The 23,398-nt window shown below is 44.9% G+C and overlaps 1 protein-coding gene across 1 annotated transcript in view; it reads left to right on the top strand.

Annotated features, from left to right (window-relative positions):
• LOC109882699 (PH and SEC7 domain-containing protein 2) overlaps window positions 1–23,398 on the top strand; it is a 70,159-nt gene that overhangs the window by 13,959 nt on the left and 32,802 nt on the right. The window contains exons 2-3 of the mRNA XM_031791371.1: window positions 8,424–9,126; window positions 9,303–10,073. Coding sequence (XP_031647231.1) covers window positions 8,507–9,126; window positions 9,303–10,073 — 1,391 coding nt within the window. The 5' untranslated portion in view covers window positions 8,424–8,506. The remainder of the gene's footprint in view (window positions 1–8,423; window positions 9,127–9,302; window positions 10,074–23,398) is intronic.

The raw sequence follows: 23,398 nt of genomic DNA, 5'->3' as shown, positions 1-23,398 counted from the left end.
CCTGTAGATAAAACATGCTAATATAACCTTCTACCTGTAGATATAATATGCTGCCTGTAGATATAACATGCTGCCTGTTGATACAACATGCTGCCTGTAGATACAGCTTGCTGCCTGTAGATACAACATGCTGCCTGTAGGTACAACATGCTGCCTGTAGGTACAACATGCTGCCTGTAGGTACAACATGCTGCCTGTAGGTACAACATGCTGCCTGTCGGTACAACATGCTGCCTGTAGATACAAAATGCTGCCTGTAGGTACAACATGCTGCCTATAGATACAACATGCTGTCTGTAGATACATCATGCTGTCTGTAGATAAAACATGCTGCCTGTAGGTACAACATGCTGCCTGTAGGTACAACATGCTGCCTGTAGATACAACATGCTGCCTGTAGATATAACCCGCTGCCTGTAGATACAACATGCTGCTTGTAGATACAACATGTTGCTCCAACCTTCTACCTGTAGATATGTCATGCTGCCTGTATTTATAACATGCTGCCTGTAGATTCAACATTCTGCCTGTAGATACAACATGTTGCTCCAACCTTCTACATGTAGATATGTCATGCTGCCTGTATTTATAACATGCTGCCTGTAGATTCAACATGCTGCCTGTAAATACAACATGCTGACTGTAGATAAAACATGCTGCCTGTAGATACAACATGCTACCTGTAGGTATAACGTGCTGCATGTTGACACAACATGCTGCCTGTAGATGCATCTTGCTGCCTGTAGATAAAACATGCTGTCTGTAGATAAAACATGCTGCCTTTATATACAACATTCTGCCTGTAGATACATTTTTCTGCCTGCAGATTCAACATGCTGCTTGTAGATACAACATGCTGCCTGTAGATTCAACATGCTGCCTGTAGATACAACATGCTGCCTGTAGATGCATCTTGCTGCCTGTAGATAAAACATGCTGTCTGTAGATAAAACATGCTGCCTTTATATACAACATTCTGCCTGTAGATACATTTTGTTGCCTGTAGATTCAACATGCTGCTTGTAGATACAACATGCTGCCTGTAGATTCAACATGCTGCCTGTAGATACAACATGCTGATACAACATGCTGTCTGTAGATACAACATGCTGCCTGTAGATAAAACATGCTAATACAACCTTCTACCTGTAGATGTAATATGCTTCCTGTAGATATAACGTGCTTCCTATTGATACAACATGCTGCCTGTTGATACAACATGCTGCCTGTTGATACAACATGCTGCCTTGTAGATACAAAATGCTGCCTCTAGATACAACATGCTAATACAACCTTCAACCTGTAGATATAACATGCTTCCTGTAGATATAACATGCTGCCTGTAGATACAACATACTGCCTGGAGGTGTTACATGCTGCCTGTAGATATAACATGCTGCCTGTAGATACAGCATGATGCCTGCACATATAATATGCTGCCTGTAGATACAACATGCTGCCTGTAGATACATCATGCTGCATGCAGATATAACATAATGCCTGGAAATACAACATGCTGCCTGTAGGAATAACATGCTGCTTGTAGATATAACATGATGCCTGTAGATACAACACGCAGCCTGTACGAATAACATGCTGCCTGGAGATATAACAGGTTGTCTGTAGGTACAACATGCTGCATGTAGAGAGAACATGCTGCTACAACATGCTGTCTGTAGATACATCATGCTGTCTGTAGATACATCATGCTGTCTGTAGATAAAACATGCTGCCTGTAGGTACAACATGCTGCCGGTAGGTACAGCATGCTGCCTGTAGGTACAACATGCTGCCTGTAGAAACAACATGCTGCTTGTAGATACAACATGTTGCTACAACCTTCTACCTGTAGATATGTCATGCTGCCTGTATTTATAACATGCTGCCTGTAGATTCAACATGCTGCCTGTAGATACAACATGCTGCTACAACCTTCTACCTGTAGATATATCTTTCTGCCTGTAAATACAACATGCTGCCTGTAGGTAAAACATACTGCCTGTAGGTACAACATGCTGCCTGTAGGTACAACATGCTGCCTGTAGACACAACATGCTGCCTGTAGATACAACATGCTGCTACAACCTTCTACCTGTAGATATATCTTTCTGCCTGTAAATACAACATGCTGCCTGTAGGTAAAACATACTGCCTGTAGGTACAACATGCTGCCTGTAGGTACAACATGCTGCCTGTAGACACAACATGCTGCCTGTAGATTCAACATGCTGCCTGTAAATACAACATGCTGCCTGTAGATACAATGTTCTGCCTGTAGCTGTTGCATGCTGTCTGTACATATAACATGCTACCTGTAGATTTATCATGCTGCCTGTAGACATATAATGCAGCCTGTAGATACAACATGTTGTATTTAGATATGACATGCTGCCTGTAGATACCACATGCTGCCTGTAGATACAACATGCTGCTACAGCATTCTGCTTGTAGATATAACATGCTACTGTGTATATAAGATGCTGCCTGTTGTTTCAACATGCTGCCTTCAGATACAACATGCTTTATGTAGATACAACATTCTGCCTGTAGATTGAACATGCTGCCTGTAGATACAACATGCTGCTACAACATGCTGTCTGTAGATACAACATGCTGCCTGTAGATACAACATGCTGCATGTAGATACAACATGCTGCCTGTAGGTACAACATGCTGCCTTTAGATACAACATTCTGCCTGTAGGTACAACATGCTGCCTGTAGATTCAACATGCTGCCTGTAGATACAACACGCTGCCTGTAGATACAACATGCTGTCTGTAGATACAACGTGATGCCTGTAGATACAATGTGCTGCCTGTAGATACAACATCCTGCTTGTATGTACAATATGCTGCCTGCATGTACAATATGCTGGCTGTAGATGTTAAATGCTGCCTGTAGATGTTAAATGCTGCCTGTAGATACAACATGCTGCCTGTAGCTACAACATCCTGCTTGTATGTACAATATGCTGGCTGTAGATATAACATGCTGCCTGTAGATATTAAATGCTGCCTGTAGATGTTAAATGCTGCCTTTAGATACAACATGCTGCCTGTAGGTTGAACATGCTGCCTGTAGATACAACATGCTGCCTGTAATATAACATACTGCCTGTAGATACAACCTGCTGCCTGTAGATACAACATGCTGCCTTCAGATACAAAATGCTGCCTGTAGGTTGAACATGCTGCCTGTAGATACAACATGCTGCCTGTAATATAACATGTTGCCTGTAGATACAACATGCTGCCTGTTGGTACAATGTTCTGCCTGTAGCTGTTGCATGCTGTCTGTACATACAAAATGCTCCCTGTAGATACCACATGCTACCTGTAGATTTATCATGCTGCCTGTAGACATATAATGCAGCCTGTAGATACAACATGTTGCATGTAGATACGACATGCTGCCTGTAGATACAACATGCTGCCTGTAGATATAACTTGGTGCCTGTAGATACAACATGCTGTTACAGCATTCTGCTTGTAGATATAACATGCTACTGTGTATATAAGATGCTGCCTGTCGATACAACATGCTGTCTATAGATATAACATGCTGCCTGTACATACAACATGCTCCCTGTAGATTTAACATGCTGCCTGTAGACACAAAATGCTGCCTGTAGATACAACATGCTGCATCTTGATACAACATGCTTTCTGTAGATACCACATGCTGCTTTCATATATAACATGCTGCCTGTAGATACAACATGCTGCATATAGATATAACATACTGCCTGTAGGTACAACATGCTGTCTGTAGATATAACATACTGCCTATAGATTTAACATGTTGCCTCTAGATTTAACATACTGCCTATAGATTTAACATGTTGCCTGTAGATACAACATGCTGCTACAGCATTCTGCTTGTAAATATAACATGCTACTGTATATATAACATGCTTCCTGTTGATATAACATGCTGCCTGTAGACATAAACTACAGCTTGTAGATACAACATGCTGCCTTCAGATTCAACATGCAGTCTGTAGATACAACATGCTGCCAGTAGGTACAATGTTCTGCCTGTAGATACAAAATGCTGCCTAAAGGTTGAACATGCTGTCTGTATAAACAACATGCTGCCTGGTGATCAACGTTCTATCTGTAGATACAACATGATGCCTGCAGATGTAACATGCTTCCTGCATATACAACATGCATCCTGTAGATATAACATGCTACCTGTAGATACAACATGCTGTCTGTAGATACAACATGATGCCTGTAGGTACAATGTTCTGCCTGTAGATACAACATGCATCCTGTAGATATAACATGCATCCTGTAGATATAACATGCTGCCTGTAAATATAACATGCTGCCTGCAGATATAACATGCTGCCTGTAGATACAACATGCTGCCAGTAGATATAGCATGCTGCCTTTAGATATATCTTGCTGTCTGTGTATATAACATGCTGCTGTATATATAACATGCTGCTGTATATATAACATGCTGCCTGTAGATATAACATGCTAACTGTGTATATAACAAGCTTCCTGTATATATAACATTCTGCTTGTATATATAACATGCTGCCTGTAGATACAACATGCTGCCAGTAGATATAGCATGCTGCCTTTAGATATATCTTGCTGTCTGTGTATATAACATGCTGCTGTATATATAACATGCTGCCTGTAGATATAACATGCTAACTGTGTATATAACAAGCTTCCTGTATATATAACATTCTGCTTGTATATATATATATATATATATATATATTATGCTGCTGTATATATAACAATTAGCTCTATATTTAACATGCTGCCTGAATATATAACATGATGCTTGTACATACAACATGCTGCCTGTATATATAACATGCTTCCTGTAGATATAGCATGCTGCCTGTAAATATAACATGATGCCTGTTGATACAATGTTCTGCCTGTAGATACAAATTGCTGGCTGTAGATATAACATGCTGCCTGTAAATACAACATGATGCCTGTAGATTCAACATGTTGCTTGTAGATACAACATGCTGCCTGTTGAATAACTTGTCATTCTCAGTAGTAATTCTCAGTGGTAGTTCTCAGTAGTAGTTCTCAGTAGTAGTTCTCAGTAGTAATTCTCAGTAGTAATTCTCAGTAGTAGTTCTCAGTAGTAGTTCTCAGTAGTTGTTCTCAGTGGTAGTTCTCTGTAGTAGTTCTCAGTAGTAGTTCTCAGTAGTAGTTCTCAGTAGTAATTCTCAGTGGTAGTTCTCAGTGGTTGTTCTCAGTGGTTGTTCTCAGTGGTAGTTCTCTGTAGTAGTTCTCAGTAGTAGTTCTCAGTAGTAATTCTCAGTGGTAGTTCTCAGTAGTAGTTCTCAGTAGTAGTTCTCAGTAGTAGTTCTCAGTAGTAGTTATCATTAGTTGTTCTCGGTAGTAACTCTCGGTAGTAGTTCTCAGTAGTAGTTCTCAGTAGTAGTTCTCAGTAGTAGTTCTCAGTAGTAGTTCTCAGTAGTAGTTATCATTAGTTGTTCTCGGTAATAACTCTCGGTAGTAGTTCTCAGTAGTAGTTCTTAGTAGAAATTCTCAGTAGTAATTATTTGTGCTAAAGTGTTTTCTTTAGTATGGAGCCTTATCTTGATCAATAAATAACCAACCAGACCTCTGTGTGTGTGTGTGTGTGCGTGCAGGTGTGTGTGTGTGTGACGGAGAGAATGAGAGAAAGAGGTCTTAGAGAGACACTATGGTTCTTGTCGGTAGTATTTCAACTTGATTGGCAGATGAAGTGTGTGTGTGTGTGTATGCGTGCATGTGCGTCTTTGGAGCAAGTAAGTGAATTCTGGTTTGGTCAGCAGAACAATGGGCTCTTAGGCCTTATCAATTCCCCTTTAATACTATCACAGCATCTGCCAATCAAACTAAATCACACACACACACACACACACACACACACACACACACACACACACACACACACACACACACACACACACACACACACACACACACACAGTGCATAACAATGTGAGGTGGGGTATGGGCATTGGGTACGGGAACACATCTGCCAGCTCCTGAGCAGTTGAGCTCTTACTGCTGCTCTACATAGCTGTCCTCCTGTTTAGGCGAGTCACACCCAACAACACTGTCAACAACATAACCGAGTGTGCAGGTGTGTTTGCATGTGAGAAATAGAGGCAGAACATCCATAGCTTTGATGTTTGATTACATAAGTGTTTGATTGAATTTGCCTGTCTATTGTTGTGTTTGGGTTTTTTGGTTGTGTGCGTTGGAGTGTGGTAATGTGGGACTAGGCATGTGGGTGTGATAATACTGTCTATATAAATGTGTCTGACTCGGCATGTCACTTGTTGTATCTCCTTCATGTGGTTATGTAATTCATTTTAGTCTGCTCTTTACTTCAGCCTGGTCCATAGGGTTGGGAGGTTCAGCCTGGTCTGTAGGGTTGGAAGGTTCAACCTGGTCCGTAGGGTTGGAAGGTTCAACCTGGTCCATAGGGTTGGAAGGTTCAACCTGGTCCATAGGGTTGGGAGGTTCAGCCTGGTCCATAGGGTTGGAAGGTTCAACCTGGTCCGTAGGGTTGGGAGGTTCAGCCTGGTCTATATGGTTGGGAGGTCCAGGCTGGTCCATAGGGTTGGGAGGTTCAGCCTGGTCCATAGGGTTGGAAGGTTCAACCTGGTCCATAGTGTTGGGAGGTTCAACCTGGTCCGTAGGGTTGGGAGGTTCAGCCTGGTCTATAGGGTTGGGAGGTTCAACCTGGTCCATAGGGTTGGAAGGTTCAGCCTGGTCCGTAGGGTTGGAAGGTTCAGCCTGGTCTATAGGGTTGGGAGGTTCAACCTTGTCCATAGGGTTGGGAGGTTCAGCCTGGTCCGTAGGGTTGGAAGGTTCAGCCTGGTCTATAGGGTTGGAAGGTTCAACCTGGTCCATAGGGTTGGAAGGTTCAGCCTGGTCTATAGGGTTGGAAGGTTCAGCCTGGTCCATAGGGTTGGGAGGTTCAGCCTGGTCCATAGGGTTGGGAGGTTCAGCCTGGTCCATAGGGTTGGGAGGTTCAACCTGGTCCATAGGGTTGGAAGGTTCAGCCTGGTCTATAGGGTTGGAAGGTTCAACCTGGTCCATAGGGTTGGGAGGTTGGAGACATAGTTGCAAGCAAATCATAACCGACTCCAACACGTACCTCAAATCTGCTTACACCTACTAATGTAAGGCCGTAGGTTATCCGACGGTCTATTAATGCTGATGAATCAGCAGACAATGCGAGGTCAGTGCACAGAGACTCTTGTCTTTATTAATGCGGCTACATAAAAGTAGGGAAAACAATAAATGGGAAGATGGAATGGCGGCTACTCCAAAATCGACTATAATTTCAGGAAGAGTTCTTTGTTCCAAAAGCCTTGTTCTCTGTACAGTACCCAATTACATTACAGCCAAACAATAACAGGAACACTGACTGCTATAATAAAATTACAGTCCGATCATACATTAGCCACATTATCTTATGCTGGTGCTGCTACCAGCTTAATGAAACACAACCTAGACCAATGAAGAGTGAGACTCACTGCCCATCTCTAGCTGATGTTCCAATAGAAACTGGTGCCTGGTGTCCATAAGGTTGCAGGTTTAAATCCCAGGTGGGCATTCAGCATATGGACTCCAGAGCAGGGCGTTTAACCTTAGTGCTTTGTGTTAGCCATTCAGCTGTGAAAAGAGAAGAAATGCAGCGGTGAATGAGTGATGTGAGATGTGATGTGATGTGTGATGTGATATGTGATGTGTGATGTGATGTGATATGTGATGTGATATGTGATGTGATATGTGATGTGTGATGTGATATGTGATGTGATATGTGATGTGATGTGATATGTGATGTGAAATGTGATATGTGATGTGAGAGTATATGTGATATGTGATGTGAGATGTGATGTGATGTGAGATGTGATGTGATATGTGATGTGATGTGTGATGTGAGATGTGAGGAGGAGTAGAGGAGCTGCTGTGTGGATTAAAGGACTGCTGCTCTGGAGAAAAGATGACTGTCAGATGGATCCTTTTGACATGGATCTGAAGGGGCTTTAAAATGATCTTCCTTTGCTCATTTTCTCTCTCGCTCTCCTTCTTTTGAACTGTTCTTTAGAGGAGATATCATTCTAGACACACACACAGACATTGAGACAAGCACGTACACACATACATACATACATACATACACACACCCCCACACATGCACAAATACTGGGTGTTTCTTTCCAAGGTGACCTCCGTATTACAATTAAGGATAATAATAATGAAATGACTGTATCAGACAGCATCCCCCCCCCCTCCCCTTACTGTCTCTCCTTTTTATTCTATTTGATTTTCTTCTCTTTTTTCACCTTTGCTTCCCTTCTCTCTCCTCTCTCTCTCTCTCTCTCTCTCTCTCTCTCTCTCTCTCTCTCTCTCTCTCTCTCTCCGCCAGACGGTCAGTCCTCCGTAGTCCTGGATCCAGAGCTCTCTGTCTCCGACCCAGCCCCAGATTACTCCACGACACACGTAGGCACCATGACCCAGGAGGGGCAGGGACACCCCCAGACTGAACCCCCTACATCCCCAGACAGCCAAAGGGAGACGCCAGCCCACCCTGCAGAGAAGCCAGACACAAACCAAGGGCTGGAGGGGCAAAGTCTGGAGGTGGAGGGGATAGAGGGGACCAATGAGATGGAAGGGGAGGAAAGTGTTACGGTACAAAGGGAAGTACACAGAGAAAGAGAAGGTGAGGAAAGTGGAAAGGGAGAGGGTGATGAGGTAGATGAGGGAGTGGAACAAGTGATGCAGGGAGAAGGAGAGGTGCATGAAGAGAGAGAGAGTATGGCAGAGACAAGTGATGAAGAAGATGGAGTGGGGGATGAGAGGATAGATGCAGGGGATGGTCAGCCAGACAGAGAGCTAAAGAGAGAGGAGGAGAGGGAAGAAAGGGAGGAGGAGGTAGAGAAGGAGGGGGATAACATGAACACAGAGGCCACAGAGGAGTCAGAACCAGCCTGCGAGCCCGGCTGTGAGGAGGAAGAGGAGGAGGAGGGTGAGGAGGAGTTACCTCCACCACCACCACCTGAGGATCAGGAAGAAGACCAGGACCAGGACCAGGACTTACCAGACCCACCACGGTCTCTGGACATAGTCAGGTCAGTACAACAGACATGAGCAGTCCTTGACTAGTGTGGTCATGAGTGGCTGTATAGGTCGGATCATTTATAGAACATCCTTCAACAGACTGAGATGAGTGTGTTAATGTGGAGGGCGAGTGTGTAGCTATTTAATTAAACGTTTTATTCCGATGATACTCTATGTTTCCATACAGGCTGGACAATGGAATAGGACCTGAGAATGGAATCAAAGGGCATGAAAATGAGGATGATGAAGATGATGAAGATGAAAGAGAAGGAGGCGGCTTAGTGGAGGTCATCCATGAACACCTGGACACGTTCAGCTCCACCTTCGAGTGTTCCGTAGAGCTGGCGGACACAGAGGTGGAGGAAGAGGAAGAGGAGGGAAGGGAGAACCAGGACAGTTTCAGCTCTGTGTTTGAACGCATCGTGGAGCATGTTGTCGCCATAGAGGGGGAGGAAGAGGAAGATGAGGAAGACGGGGAGGGAGAGAGGGAGAAGAGCGGGATGGACAACAAGGACGGCTTCAGCTCAACGTTTGAGCGTATTGTTGAGTCTGCGCTTCTTCGCGGGGGGACGTGCTACAGTAGTCTAGACTCCCTGGATGTCCTGTCACTCACAGACGAGACAGACAGCTGTGTCAGCTTCGAGGCTCCGCTCACCCCCCTCATCCAGCAGAGGTCCTTTCTCCAGAGCCCTGAGCCTCTGGAGCTGGAACTAGCCACTGTCATGGAGCAGGAGGGAAGCGAGGCTGGACCTGAGGCCCAACGAGGAGAGCCTGAGGCTGGGGAGAATGCTGCAGGCCGTGAGCTTGGATCTGGAGGAAGCCCACTGCGGACCACCATCACCGGGACCAGGTCGGAGTTTGTCCTGAGCCAGCCTGGCCGATGGGCCATCCCAAATGGGTTTCACATGAACACCCAGGGGGGAGCGGAGGGTTCTGGAGCCATACCCAACTCTATGAGGTAAGATGGCAAGGCAGGGGCAAAGGGGTGGGAAATTATGGTGGGTTGAGTGAGTTAGAGTTAGATTAATGGCTACGGTTAGAGTTGAGCCGGGGTGTGGACTTGAAGCTAGGGTTAGGTTTAGGGGTACAGTTCGGGTTATGACTAGAATTAGGGATATGTTGAGTGGGTCAGTAGTAGGTTGTCACAGGTTGTGGCTGGTTGGCTATCGATTTAAGCAGGGTTGATTTAGGTGAATCAAAGTGCAGTACTCAGATATCATTCAAGAAAAGTCTCTGGCCTATCCACAACTAAAGTATGTCTAGTGAAACTCACATCCAGCAGGGGGCATGAGTGAGACGGCCAGGCCAGCTGAGGTTCATTAGCAGGGGGGTCTGGTTGGTCTGGCTGGATGTCTCAGGGGAGAGTCCGGTTCATACTGCCCCCCCTCCCACTGGCTGTGCCTGGCTGTGCTTGTGCTACAGGTCCAAGGCTGCAGGAGATGGGGGTCTATGCAATGGACAGTTTAGTTAGAGCTGAGAATATGAACAGCACATTCAACCTACACAAAATACTGAATGTAATCAATTCCTAGAGCAGGGGTGGGAAATTTCAGTCCTCAAGGGCCTGATTGGTGTCACAGTTTTGCCCCAGCTCCAGCTAACACACCTGACTCCAATAATCACCTAATCATGATCTTCAGTTTAGAATGCCATTTGATTAATCAGCTGCGTTTGCTAAGGATGAAGAAAAAGTGTGCCACCAGTCAGGCCCTCGAGGAGTTGCCCACCCATGTCCTAGAGAAAGCATGCTAGGATCTAGTTTATATACATTGCAATACCTATGTCAGAGTTCATGCCAAAAAACGTCAACCAGGTCCATTATCACATAGCTATGTTCTCCCATATAAGCGTAGGAATGTGAAACACATGGAAACATGAGACCTGGACATAGGTCAGGAGCCATTCTACTATCCCAACAGGACCACAGTCTCTGGGTCTAATGTTTCAAATCGTGTCATATTGTCAGAAATCACTGTTGGGATAATGTTCTGCTGATCACTTGGTGTTCCACTTCTGAATCAGTGCAGGATATCATGGAGCTAAGTGCCTCCTTTTAGAATGTGTGACACACAGAATTCTAAAGGCTGTGTGGTGAATTCTAGAACTGATGGCATTAGAGATCATTCTGAATTCCAGGATGGATTCCAGAATGAGTGAAGCTGGCATGTGTTCCAACTCCAAAAGACATTAGCTCTTCTCTGCACTAGGGACTTAAACATGCTCAGTACATTTCTAATAGTTCTGATAGATGGCAGCTCTCTCTCTCTCTCTCTGTACTTCTGCAGATGTTATCGTTTAAGCGAGAGCCTGCTTCCTGCCCGTCAGCCACTGGCTGAATGAGACATTGTTTTGGCGGTGACATCACCGTCTTTGGCCTTCCTCTGCCCAGCGGGAGAGAGGGGAGAACACATGCTTCTAGATCATGCCAGGCTTACCAGCCACTTTTCAATCTGGAGTGGATACAGGTGTAGGGAAGTCAATTTGAGCGTAATGCATGAAAAAAAATGCTTTATAGATTAAATTCTTATCATATTTGGAGTCTCTCTATGTGCTCATGCAGCTCTCTTTGAGGATGGGTAACGTAGCCGGAATGATCTCTTTGTTTGCATCGTTCTGTCAAACAGAGGATGATGCACAACGTCTGTTCTCTTTTACAGTCAGATCTCTACTCTGGTGCTCCCTCTCTTTTTCCCTCCCTTGTCCCATCCCATCTTCTCTCTCTTGTCTCTACCCCCCCTTTTCCTCCTCTCACTTCTCCCCTTCCCTCCCTCCCTCTCCCCCTAATTTTCTCTACTCCTCCTTTTATCCTTAACTGCTGCCCTTCCTTCCCTCCCTCTCTGTTTCCCACCTCTCCCAAACCCAGCTGGTAGCCACAATGCTAACATCTTTACTGAGAATATTGTGGGTAACTAGTCTTTATCTCAGCAGGAACCAGCAGCCGCAAAAAGGAAGAGAGGAAGAGCACTCATTGACCCAGTCAGTCGGCCAATCAGTCAGTCAGCCACCCAGTCAGTTAACCAGTCAGTCAGTCAGCCGCCCAGTCAGTCAGCCAGTCAGTCAGTCAACCAGTCAGCCAGTTAGTCAGTCAGCCACCCAGTCAGTCAGTCAGCCACTCAGTCAGTCAGCCACCCAGTCAGCCAGTCAATCAGCTAGTCAGTCACCCAGTCAGCCAGTCAGGTAGTCAGTCAGCCACCCAATCAGTCAATCAGTTATCCAGTCAGTCAGCCACCCAATCAGTCAATCAGTTATCCAGTCATCCAGTCAGTCAGTCAGCCACCCAATCAGTCAATCAGTTATCCAGTCAGCCAGTCAGTAAACCACTCAGTCAGTCAGCTAGTCAGTCAGTCAGTATATCACCCAGTCAGTCAGTTAGTAAGCTACTCAGTCAGTCAGTCAGTTAGTAAGCTACTCAGTCAGTCAGTCAGTATATCACCCAGTCAGTCAGTTAGTAAGCTACTCAGTCAGTCAGTCAGTCAGTCAGTATATCACCCAGTCAGTCAGTTAGTAAGCTAGTCAGTCAGTCAGTATATCACCCAGTCAGTCAGTTAGTAAGCTAGTCAGTCAGTCAGTCAGTCAGTCAGTTAGTAAGCTACTCAGTCAGTCAGTCAGTCAGTGGGTCTGGTTCCTTGTTACAGACAGCCTATCAGTCAATCAGTTATCCAGTCAGTCAGTATATCACCCAGTCAGTCAGTTAGTAAACTAGTCGGTCAGTCAGTATATCACCCAGTCAGTCAGTTAGTAAACTAGTCGGTCAGTCAGCCAGTTAGTAAGCTAGTCGCTAGTCGGTCAGTCAGTCAGTCAGTTAGTAAGCTAGTCAGTCAGTCAGTATATCACCCAGTCAGTCAGTTAGTAAGCTAGTCAGTCAGTCAGTATATCACCCAGTCAGTCAGTTAGTAAGCTACTCAGTCAGTCAGTCAGTCAGTGGGTCTGGTTCCTTGTTACAGACAGCCTATCAGTCAATCAGTTATCCAGTCAGTCAGTCAGTTAGTAAGCTAGTCGGTCAGTCAGTCAGTCAGTGGGTCTGGTTCCTTGTTACAGACAGCCTATCAGTCAATCTCCATGAGAACATTGAATTGGTTCTGGTTCTCTCTCTACAGCAGTGGGCCAGTATAGTTGAAGCTTAGCTATAATCCATATAGCTATAAAGCTGTACTAAAGCCACATGAATAGGAGACCACCAACCTGAAATCCCCAGCCACTCTCAATATGAACATGAGGACACACATGTGGTCCTAGTATTACAGCTTAGAAAGCCAGCTGGTGCTACCTAGCTAGATCTGTTTCTGAATAGTTTTACGGTAGGTATCCAGATCATTGCTGGCTGAATGATGTTTCTGTCAGAGAGAGATGCTAGGCAGGTGATGGAGTTGGAGACGGTATTGTGCCCATTGATCATGCTGTAAGACTGGGAATGCATCCCAAATGGAACCTTATTCCCTTTATAGTGGACTACTTTTGACCACAGTCCTATGGGCCCGAGTCAAAAGTAGTGCACTATAAAGGGAATAGTGTATAATTTGGGACAGCCTGGGCCTCTCTCCCCTGTGAGCAGGATACAGAGATGTGAGGCTGTAAACAGACAAGATGAAAGTCACAACCTCTATATCAGAGGAGCTGCCTCTCATTGAAGATTACTCTGCTTCATGTAATATGTGCTGCACAGACACACAGAGAGACGCAAGGATGCAAACACACACACACACTAACATACACACAGACACACAGACAGATGCAAGGATGCAAACACACACACACAAACACCAGAGAGACAGGCCCTGTCCTTGTGGGTGTCACTCTAAAGCAGTCCTTCTCAAATAGTGGGGCGCGCCCCTCCTGGGGGGGCTCAGAGCGATGCGGGGTGACCCCGGGGAACATGTTTTTTTTTTGCCGCAGGGAGCAGTTTTTTTTTGCACCGAACAAGAGCACACAGCAGGAGATATGAAGTGCAGATAACAAACCTTTAAGAGACACCATGGAACAATATTTAACAGGGATGAAAAGAAAGGCGGAGAGAGACGGAGATAATGAGACAAACGTAAGTCTCCCGAAAGCTAAGACGAGGAGATATGATGAAGCGTATGTAGCGCTTGGCTTCACTGTGACTACGGTGGGGGACGAGGAAAGACCGGTATGTTTACTGTGTCTAAAAATGTTGGCAGCGGACAGCATGAAGCCAAATAAATGAAGGCATCACTTAAAGACATTACATCCCAATCACGCTGATAAGCCGCTTGAGTTTTTTCAGCGAAAACGTGCCGAATATTGCCAACAATAAACCAGCACTGTTAGCATCCTATAAGGTGGCGTACCAAATTGCTCAGTGCAACAAACCTCCATAGCAGAGGAGCTGATACTGCCTGCAGCATTAGACATGGTCTCTGTCATGCTGGATGACGCAAGTGCTGCAAAAATAACAACTATCCCTCTGTCCAATGACACTGTCGCCAGACGTATAAATGACATTGCTAACGATCTTAAAGAGCAGCTGGTAGATAAACTCAAAGACAAACGTTTTGCCTTACAGTTCGATGAAGCAACTGACAGCAACAAAGACTGTTTGTTTATCGCTTATGGACGTTTTGACATGACAAACTCCCTGTCTGAGGATCTACTGTTTTGTAAATATGTCAGAGACAGAGCCAGAGCTGAAGAGCTATTCAGAATGCTGGACTGCTTCCTGACTGAGAATGGGCTAAAGTGGGAGAACTGCAATGGTGTTTGCAGTGATGGTGCACAGACCATGTTTGCAGTGATGGTGCACAGACCATGGCAGGGATGAGAAAAGGACTTTGGGCACTCATCAAGAAGGCCTCACCTAATGCTGAATGGACACACTGTGTTATACACAGAGAAGCACTGGCTTCAAGACACCTTTCCTCTGAATTAAGTGAGGTTATGACTGACATTGTAGGTGTAGTCAATTTTATAAAGACCAGACCACTAAAAACAAGAGTCTTCTCTGGTATCTGTGAGGAGATGGGAGCTGAACATCAAGCTGTGCTGTTTCACAGTGAAGCAAGGTGGCTGTCACGAGGAAAAGTCTTGTCCCGAGTTTTTGACCTCTGAGAGCAGATAAGAATGTTTTCGGAGCAGGAGCACAAGTATGACCTCGCAGAAAAATTTAGTGATGAGAACTTCCTGGCAAAACTGGCCTACCTGAGTGACATATTTGGAAAGCTAAATGAACTAAATCTACAGCTTCAAGGGAAAGATACACACCTCCCTCAGGTCACAGACAAGATCAGCTCTTTCACTCGAAAGCCTGCAATGTGGGGCAGGCGACTTGATGAAGGAAATACTGATTCGTTTGAGAACCTGCATGAATTTGTTGACACTACTGACTATGATGCCACCTCAGTGATTCCATATATTAAGGAGCATATTTTATCACTGATGGGATTCTTTAAAAAGTACTTCCCTGAAAACAGTTTCCAATATGACTGGGTAAGAGATCCTTTCAATGCACCAGCTCCAACTGGTTTCAGCTCTGCAGAGGAGGACCAGTTCAGAGGTTCTTATCACAGACACTGAGTGAATTCTGGCTGAGTGTAGAGAGGCAGTATCCACTCTTAGGGCAGAGGGCCATGGGCATTCTTCTTCCTTTTGCAACATCTTATCTTTGTGAGACTGGCTTCTCTGCTCTTGCTGCACTGAAGACCAAGTACAGGTCCCAGCTAAACATTGAGCAGGAGCTGAGAGTTGCAGTATCATGCTTCAAACCCCGCTTCGAAAAGCTGTGCTCTGCAAAAATGTGCTCATTTTAGCCATTAATCCTGACTTCCTCATTTAGATTTTTTTTTAAATCAGCACAAATTGTTTTATTCATTTTTTGTCACGACTTCCCCCGAAGTTGGTCCCTCTCCTTGTTCGGGTGGTGTTCGGCGGTCACCGGCTTTCTAGTCACCACCGATCCATGTTTCATTTTCGTTTAGTTTTGTCTGTATTACACACACCTGGTTTCAATTCCCATATCATGTTCCTTATTTAACCCTCTGGCATACATTTCTGTTCTGTCTGTGATTGTTGGTGTCTTAGTGGTTGTTGTAGATGTTAGTTTGTATGCATTTTCCTATTTGGAATATTGCTTGAATTTTTGTGAGTAAACTCAGTTGTGTTGCTCAAACCTGTGTCCTGCGCCTGACTCCGCTACATCTCTGCACCCAATCACTGACATTTTTGTTTTATAGGTCAATGTGTTTCATATATGGTGCTCCTGAGTTAATGTTGCTAATCAATTTGAATTTATTATTATTTATTGATTATATTTAATTACATTTTTCAGTATCAAATGGTCAAAAAATGTTTACAGCTTAAATAAGGATTTTGCCTAAATTTCAGGCAAGTGCATCAACACTTTAGGTCTTTTTTGTTAGAGACTAAAAAGCAATGTTAATAAAGTTATTCTTTGTTGTAAGTTGATCTATATTCGTTTTTCTTTTCTTTAATGTTAATAAGGATACAATGTTATGCAGAGGTGTACTTAAAACAATTTTATAGACAAATGTTACTATTTACAGTCGCGGCGCAAAATGTTTACTACTTCCTAGGCGGGGAGAAAATAATTGAGAAGCACTGCTCTAACGTAATAAAGCTGTTGGGAGAGTTCTTCTCTCTGCTGCTGAAATTCTCTTTACATAATCCACTCATGTTCCAGCAGCAATATGCCATGAACACACACCCACACCCACACACATACACATACACATACACACACACCTTTTTTAGATTTAGTCTAGTCTTAGTCATTTTGACAAAGATATCATTCACATCACAGTCTCATTTTTTGTCATTTGAATAATGATTTAGTCTAGTTATTGTCAAAATTACAAAAACAGTGGGCCATTTTGATTTGATTTATTAGGATCCACATTAGCCGATGCCATTGGCAACAGCTAGTCTTACTGGGGTCCGACACACAACCAAAAAACCAAACATTTAAAAACATTCACATGTAGTGTGTGTGTGTGCTTCTATCAGTTACACATACAGTACCTACACACAAGGAGGTCACATGGGGGAGAGGCGTTGTGCTGTGGGGTGTTTTTGGAGTTCCATGCACTCATGGCTCTGTATAATACTGTATGTTTGCTTGAATTTGTTCTGGACCTGGGGACTGTGAAAAGACCCCTGGTGGCATGTATGGTGGGTTAAGTGTGTGTGTCAGTGATGTGTGTAAGTTGACTATGCAAACAATTTTGAATTTCCAACACATTAGTGTTTCTTTTAATAACAAGAAGTGACACAGTCAGTCTTTCCTCAACTCTTATCCAAGAGAGGCTGGCTTACATGGTATTCATATTATCCCTCTGATTACAATGAAGAGCAAGATGTTCCGCTCTGTTCTGGGCCAGCTGCAGCTTAAATAGGTCTTTCTTTGCAGCACTTGACCATATGACTGGACAATAATCAAGATAAGATCAAACTAGAGCCTGCAGGACTTGCTTTGTGGTGTCAAAAAATCAGAACATCTATTTATTATGGACAGACTTCTCCCCATCTTTACAACCACTGAAAATATGTTTTGACCATGACTGTTTACAATCTAAGGTAACGCCAAGTAATTTAGTCTCCTCAACTTGTTCAACAGCCACACCATTCATTAACAGATTCAGCTGAGGTCTAGAACTTAGGGAATGATACGTACCAAATATAATGCTCTTCGTTTTAGAGATGTTCTGGACCAGTTTATTACTGGTCACCCATTCCAAAACAGACTACAACTCTTTGTTAAGGGTTTCAGTGACTTCAAATTAGTGAAGTGCACCGTCTGGATGCTCCTTATTAATCACATCAGACCAACAAATATTTTTTACATCATTCACATAAGAGTCACAGCAGAATATTTTGTATGATCTCTTATACACTATTTTAGGCCCAGATTTAGTAACTTTAGCTTTCCTGGATATAGCCGCTATACAGTACTGTGATCACTTTATCCAATGGGTATGGATAGAGCTTTAGAACAACGTTCTACAGTATTAGTAAAAATGTTATCAATACATGTGGATGATCTTGTTCCTGTAGTGTTTGTAAACAGCCTGGTAGGTTGATTAATAACCTGAACCAGATTACAGGCACTGCTTTCAGTGAGAAGCTTCCTCTTGAGCAGACAGCTTGATACCCCGTCCAAACCCTAACTCGGACGACGCTGGGCCAATTGTGCGCTGCCCTATGTGACGCTGCACCACTCCGGAGCCCCATAAGCATTTCTGTCTCTTCTATAGATGTTATATCCTTGTATTGCTACTGCTGTATCATCAAATTAATTATCTAAGTGAATCTCAGAAATGGCTAATATATGAATGTTATCTGATGATAGCAAGTTATTGACTTCATGAACATTATTTCTAAGGCTACATATATTAACATGGGTTATTTTCAACCCTTTCCTGGGTAGCTTATCAGAGATAGACCTACTATGGAAGAGAGAAAAAAAAGCAAGATACAAAAAATATACATTCATTAGTCCATTAATCAGTTGGTGTGTGTAAGTGCATGTGCTGCGAGGTTGAAGATATAAACCCATAGGCTTGGCTCTCTCATCCCTTCCAGGTCTTTGGAAGGGAGGGTGGACAATGAGCCTGTCATAGCAAATTGAAGCAATGTCTCCACGCTCTCTGGCAGCTTTCATGGCTGGGGTGAGTTCTTTCCTGTTCTGGCGCACAGCTTCAGGATATTACTTCCCTCAAGTTCTTGGCTCTTTCCAGAACAGCTAGCTACCTTGTTCTTGAACCTCAGTAATTTGACCACTATCGGCCTGGGCCTATCACCCGGGCTGATGCTGTATTTTCCAGTCCTGAGGGTGTGCTCCACCTCAATCTTCCTGTGGTCCATCTTCAGTTTCTCATAGATCATTTCCCTCACTTTGACCTCAGACTCTGTCCAGGTCTCATGTGGAGATTCTTCAATTCCGTTAACAACCATGTTGTACCGCCTTGATTGTCCCTCGAGATAATCTGATTTCTCTGTCATTGTTATCATGGATTCACATACAGAACTGATGTCCTCTCTCAAAGACTAACAGATTGCTGTCAACTTGCCATTCTCTTGTTTAAAATCATCGAGCTGACCCTGGGAGAACTACAAACTGTTCATCAGGTCCTGGACCTCTCTGGTCAGGCCGTCCATTCTTTTATTCGTTGACTCCACCCGTATTTGGAAAGATCCTCACCTGTGATGGAGAGACACCACTATCCTCAACAGCACTCCCACCGGCTTTGGTCTTTGTCACGGTAACAGCTTAGGTTGCGCTGTTACTCCTCGCAGTTCCAGACAGGGCAGGTCACAAGGAAGATTGAAAACAACAAACAGCAGGGATCTAGACAGCCACAAGCCCGGGACAATCCGCTGTCCCAGTCACAATGGCTAACCGCGTCGCGGGCTGCATTCCAGCCCTCAAGAAAACCCTGCTATCTTGATAGGCATCTAGCTAGCAGCAAGGTTAGCTGCTATGCCAAACAGCTCCTCAGATCAGGCTTTGGTCGGCAGGATAATTAGACAAATAGTAGTAGTCCCAGCAACTGATGCCAACCATGTCACGGGATCCAAACAAAAGGTAGCTAGTAACCTAACTTTTTCAGACTTTCAAAACATTCCAAAACTATCCTCATTCCGCGATCACATTTGTACAGCCTCATTAACCAATAGTAAACATAAATCCCTGACTTCCATGTACACAAACATGCATAGCCTTGTCCTACCAACAGTAATTCAGTCTACCAACAGTAATTCAGCCTACCAACAGTAATTCAGCCTACCAACAGTAATTCAGCCTACCAACAGTAATTCAGCCTACCAACAGTAATTCAGCCTACCAACATATTATTACACATTACATACAAAACAGACACATGAGAGAAGAGAGAGAGAGAGAGAGAGAGAGAGAGAGAGAGAGAGAGAGAGAGAGAGAGAGAGAGAGAGAGAGAGAGAGAGAGAGAGAGAGAGAGAGAGAGAGAGAGAGAGAGAGAGAGAGAGAGAGAGAGAGTGAGTACTAGCGCTCAAGTCCTGGTCCAGGTGCTCCAGTCTGAGTCACTGGGTCCACATTAACTCAAAATAAAGATATTTTATTAACCTTTATTTAAATGGGTAAGTCAGTTAAGATCAAATTCTTAGTTACAATGATGGCCTACCCCGCCAAAACCCTCCGCTAACCCGGACGATGCTGGGCCAATTCTTGCGGCGCCTTATGGGACTCCAGATCACGGCCATTTGTGATACAGCCCGGGATCAAACCAGGGTCTGTAGTGACGCCTCTAGCACTGAGATGCAGTGCCTTAGACCGCTGCACTTTAATAATGCAACACTGGTCGCTTTAATCAATTTCACATACTGTTTTGCCCATTTCATATATATACTGTATTCTAGTCAATTCCATCCTATTCAACTATTTAAAATATATTACAATTTAACTAGGCAAGTCAGTTAAGAACAAATTCCTATTTTCAATGACAGCCTAGGAACAGATATTTTACCTTGTCAGCTCAGGGATTCAATCTTGCAACCTTCCGGTTACAAGTCCAACACTCTAACCACTAGGCTACCTGCCGCCCCGATTTGTATTGATATTTATTATGGATCCCCATTATCTGCTGCCAAAGCAACAGCTACTCTTCCTGGGGTCCAGCAAAATTAAGGCAGTTTATTAAAAAATGTATCATTACAATACGTTCACAGATTTCACAACACACTGTGTGCCCTCTGGCCCCTACTCCACCACTACCACATATCTACAACACACTGTGTGCCCTCTGGCCCCTACTCCACCACTACCACATATCTACAACACACTGTGTGCCCTCTGGCCCCTACTCCACCACTACCACATATCTACAACACACTGTGTGCCCTCTGGCCCCTAATCCACCACTACCACATATCTACAACACACTGTGTGCCCTCTGGCCCCTACTCCACCACTACCACATACCTACAACACACTGTGTGCCCTCTGGCCCCTACTCCACCACTACCACATATCTACAACACACTGTGTGCCCTCTGGCCCCTACTCCACCACTACCACATATCTACAACACACTGTGTGCCCTCTGGCCCCTACTCCACCACTACCACATATCTACAACACACTGTGTGCCCTCTGGCCCCTACTCCACCACTACCACATATCTACAACACACTGTGTGCCCTCTGGCCCCTAATCCACCACTACCACATATCTACAACACACTGTGTGCCCTCTGGCCCCTAATCCACCACTACCACATATCTACAACACACTGTGTGCCCTCTGGCCCCTAATCCACCACTACCACATATCTACAACACACTGTGTGCCCTCTGGCCCCTAATCCACCACTACCACATATCTACAACACACTGTGTGCCCTCTGGCCCCTAATCCACCACTACCACATATCTACAACACACTGTGTGCCCTCTGGCCCCTAATCCACCACTACCACATATCTACAACACACTGTGTGCCCTCTGGCCCCTAATCCACCACTACCACATATCTACAACACAATGTGTGCCCTCTGGCCCCTACTCCACCACTACCACATATCTACAACACACTGTGTGCCCTCTGGCCCCTACTCCACCACTACCACATATCTACAACACACTGTGTGCCCTCTGGCCCCTACTCCACCACTACCACATATCTACAACACACTGTGTGCCCTCTGGCCCCTACTCCACCACTACCACATATCTACAACACACTGTGTGCCCTCTGGCCCCTACTCCACCACTACCACATATCTACAACACACTGTGTGCCCTCTGGCCCCTACTCCACCACTACCACATATCTACAACACACTGTGTGCCCTCTGGCCCCTACTCCACCACTACCACATATCTACAACACACTGTGTGCCCTCTGGCCCCTACTCCACCACTACCACATATCTACAACACACTGTGTGCCCTCTGGCCCCTACTCCACCACTACCACATATCTACAACACACTGTGTGCCCTCTGGCCCCTAATCCACCACTACCACATATCTACAACACACTGTGTGCCCTCTGGCCCCTACTCCACCACTACCACATATCTACAACACACTGTGTGCCCTCTGGCCCCTACTCCACCACTACCACATATCTACAACACACTGTGTGCCCTCTGGCCCCTAATCCACCACTACCACATATCTACAACACACTGTGTGCCCTCTGGCCCCTAATCCACCACTACCACATATCTACAACACACTGTGTGCCCTCTGGCCCCTACTCCACCACTACCACATATCTACAACACACTGTGTGCCCTCTGGCCCCTAATCCACCACTACCACATATCTACAACACACTGTGTGCCCTCTGGCCCCTACTCCACCACTACCACATATCTACAACACACTGTGTGCCCTCTGGCCCCTACTCCACCACTACCACATATCTACAACACACTGTGTGCCCTCTGGCCCCTAATCCACCACTACCACATATCTACAACACACTGTGTGCCCTCTGGCCCCTACTCCACCACTACCACATATCTACAACACACTGTGTGCCCTCTGGCCCCTAATCCACCACTACCACATATCTACAACACACTGTGTGCCCTCTGGCCCCTACTCCACCACTACCACATATCTACAACACACTGTGTGCCCTCTGGCCCCTACTCCACCACTACCACATATCTACAACACACTGTGTGCCCTCTGGCCCCTAATCCACCACTACCACATATCTACAACACACTGTGTGCCCTCTGGCCCCTACTCCACCACTACCACATATCTACAACACAATGTGTGCCCTCTGGCCCCTACTCCACCACTACCACATATCTACAACACACTGTGTGCCCTCTGGCCCCTACTCCACCACTACCACATATCTACAACACACTGTGTGCCCTCTGGCCCCTACTCCACCACTACCACATATCTACAACACACTGTGTGCCCTCTGGCCCCTAATCCACCACTACCACATATCTACAACACACTGTGTGCCCTCTGGCCCCTAATCCACCACTACCACATATCTACAACACACTGTGTGCCCTCTGGCCCCTAATCCACCACTACCACATATCTACAGTACTAAATCCATGTGTATGTATAGTGCGTATGTTATCGCGTGTGTGTGTGTGTGTATATGCATGTGTCTGTGCCAATGTTTGTGCTTCACAGTCAACGCTGTTGTGTGTTTTCATATCTGTTTTTTAAGTATAATTTTACTGCTTGCGTCAGTTACTTAATGTGGAATAGAGTTCCATGTGGTCATGGCTCTATGTAGTACTGTGTACCTCCCATAGTCTGTTCTGGACTTGGGGACTGTGTAGAGACCTC

This window comes from Oncorhynchus kisutch, linkage group LG15, assembly GCF_002021735.2.
Source record: "Oncorhynchus kisutch isolate 150728-3 linkage group LG15, Okis_V2, whole genome shotgun sequence".
Lineage (NCBI taxonomy): Eukaryota > Metazoa > Chordata > Actinopteri > Salmoniformes > Salmonidae > Oncorhynchus > Oncorhynchus kisutch.
The sequence above is the reverse complement of the archived record's forward strand: the minus strand, read 5'-3'. Positions and strand labels throughout refer to the sequence as shown.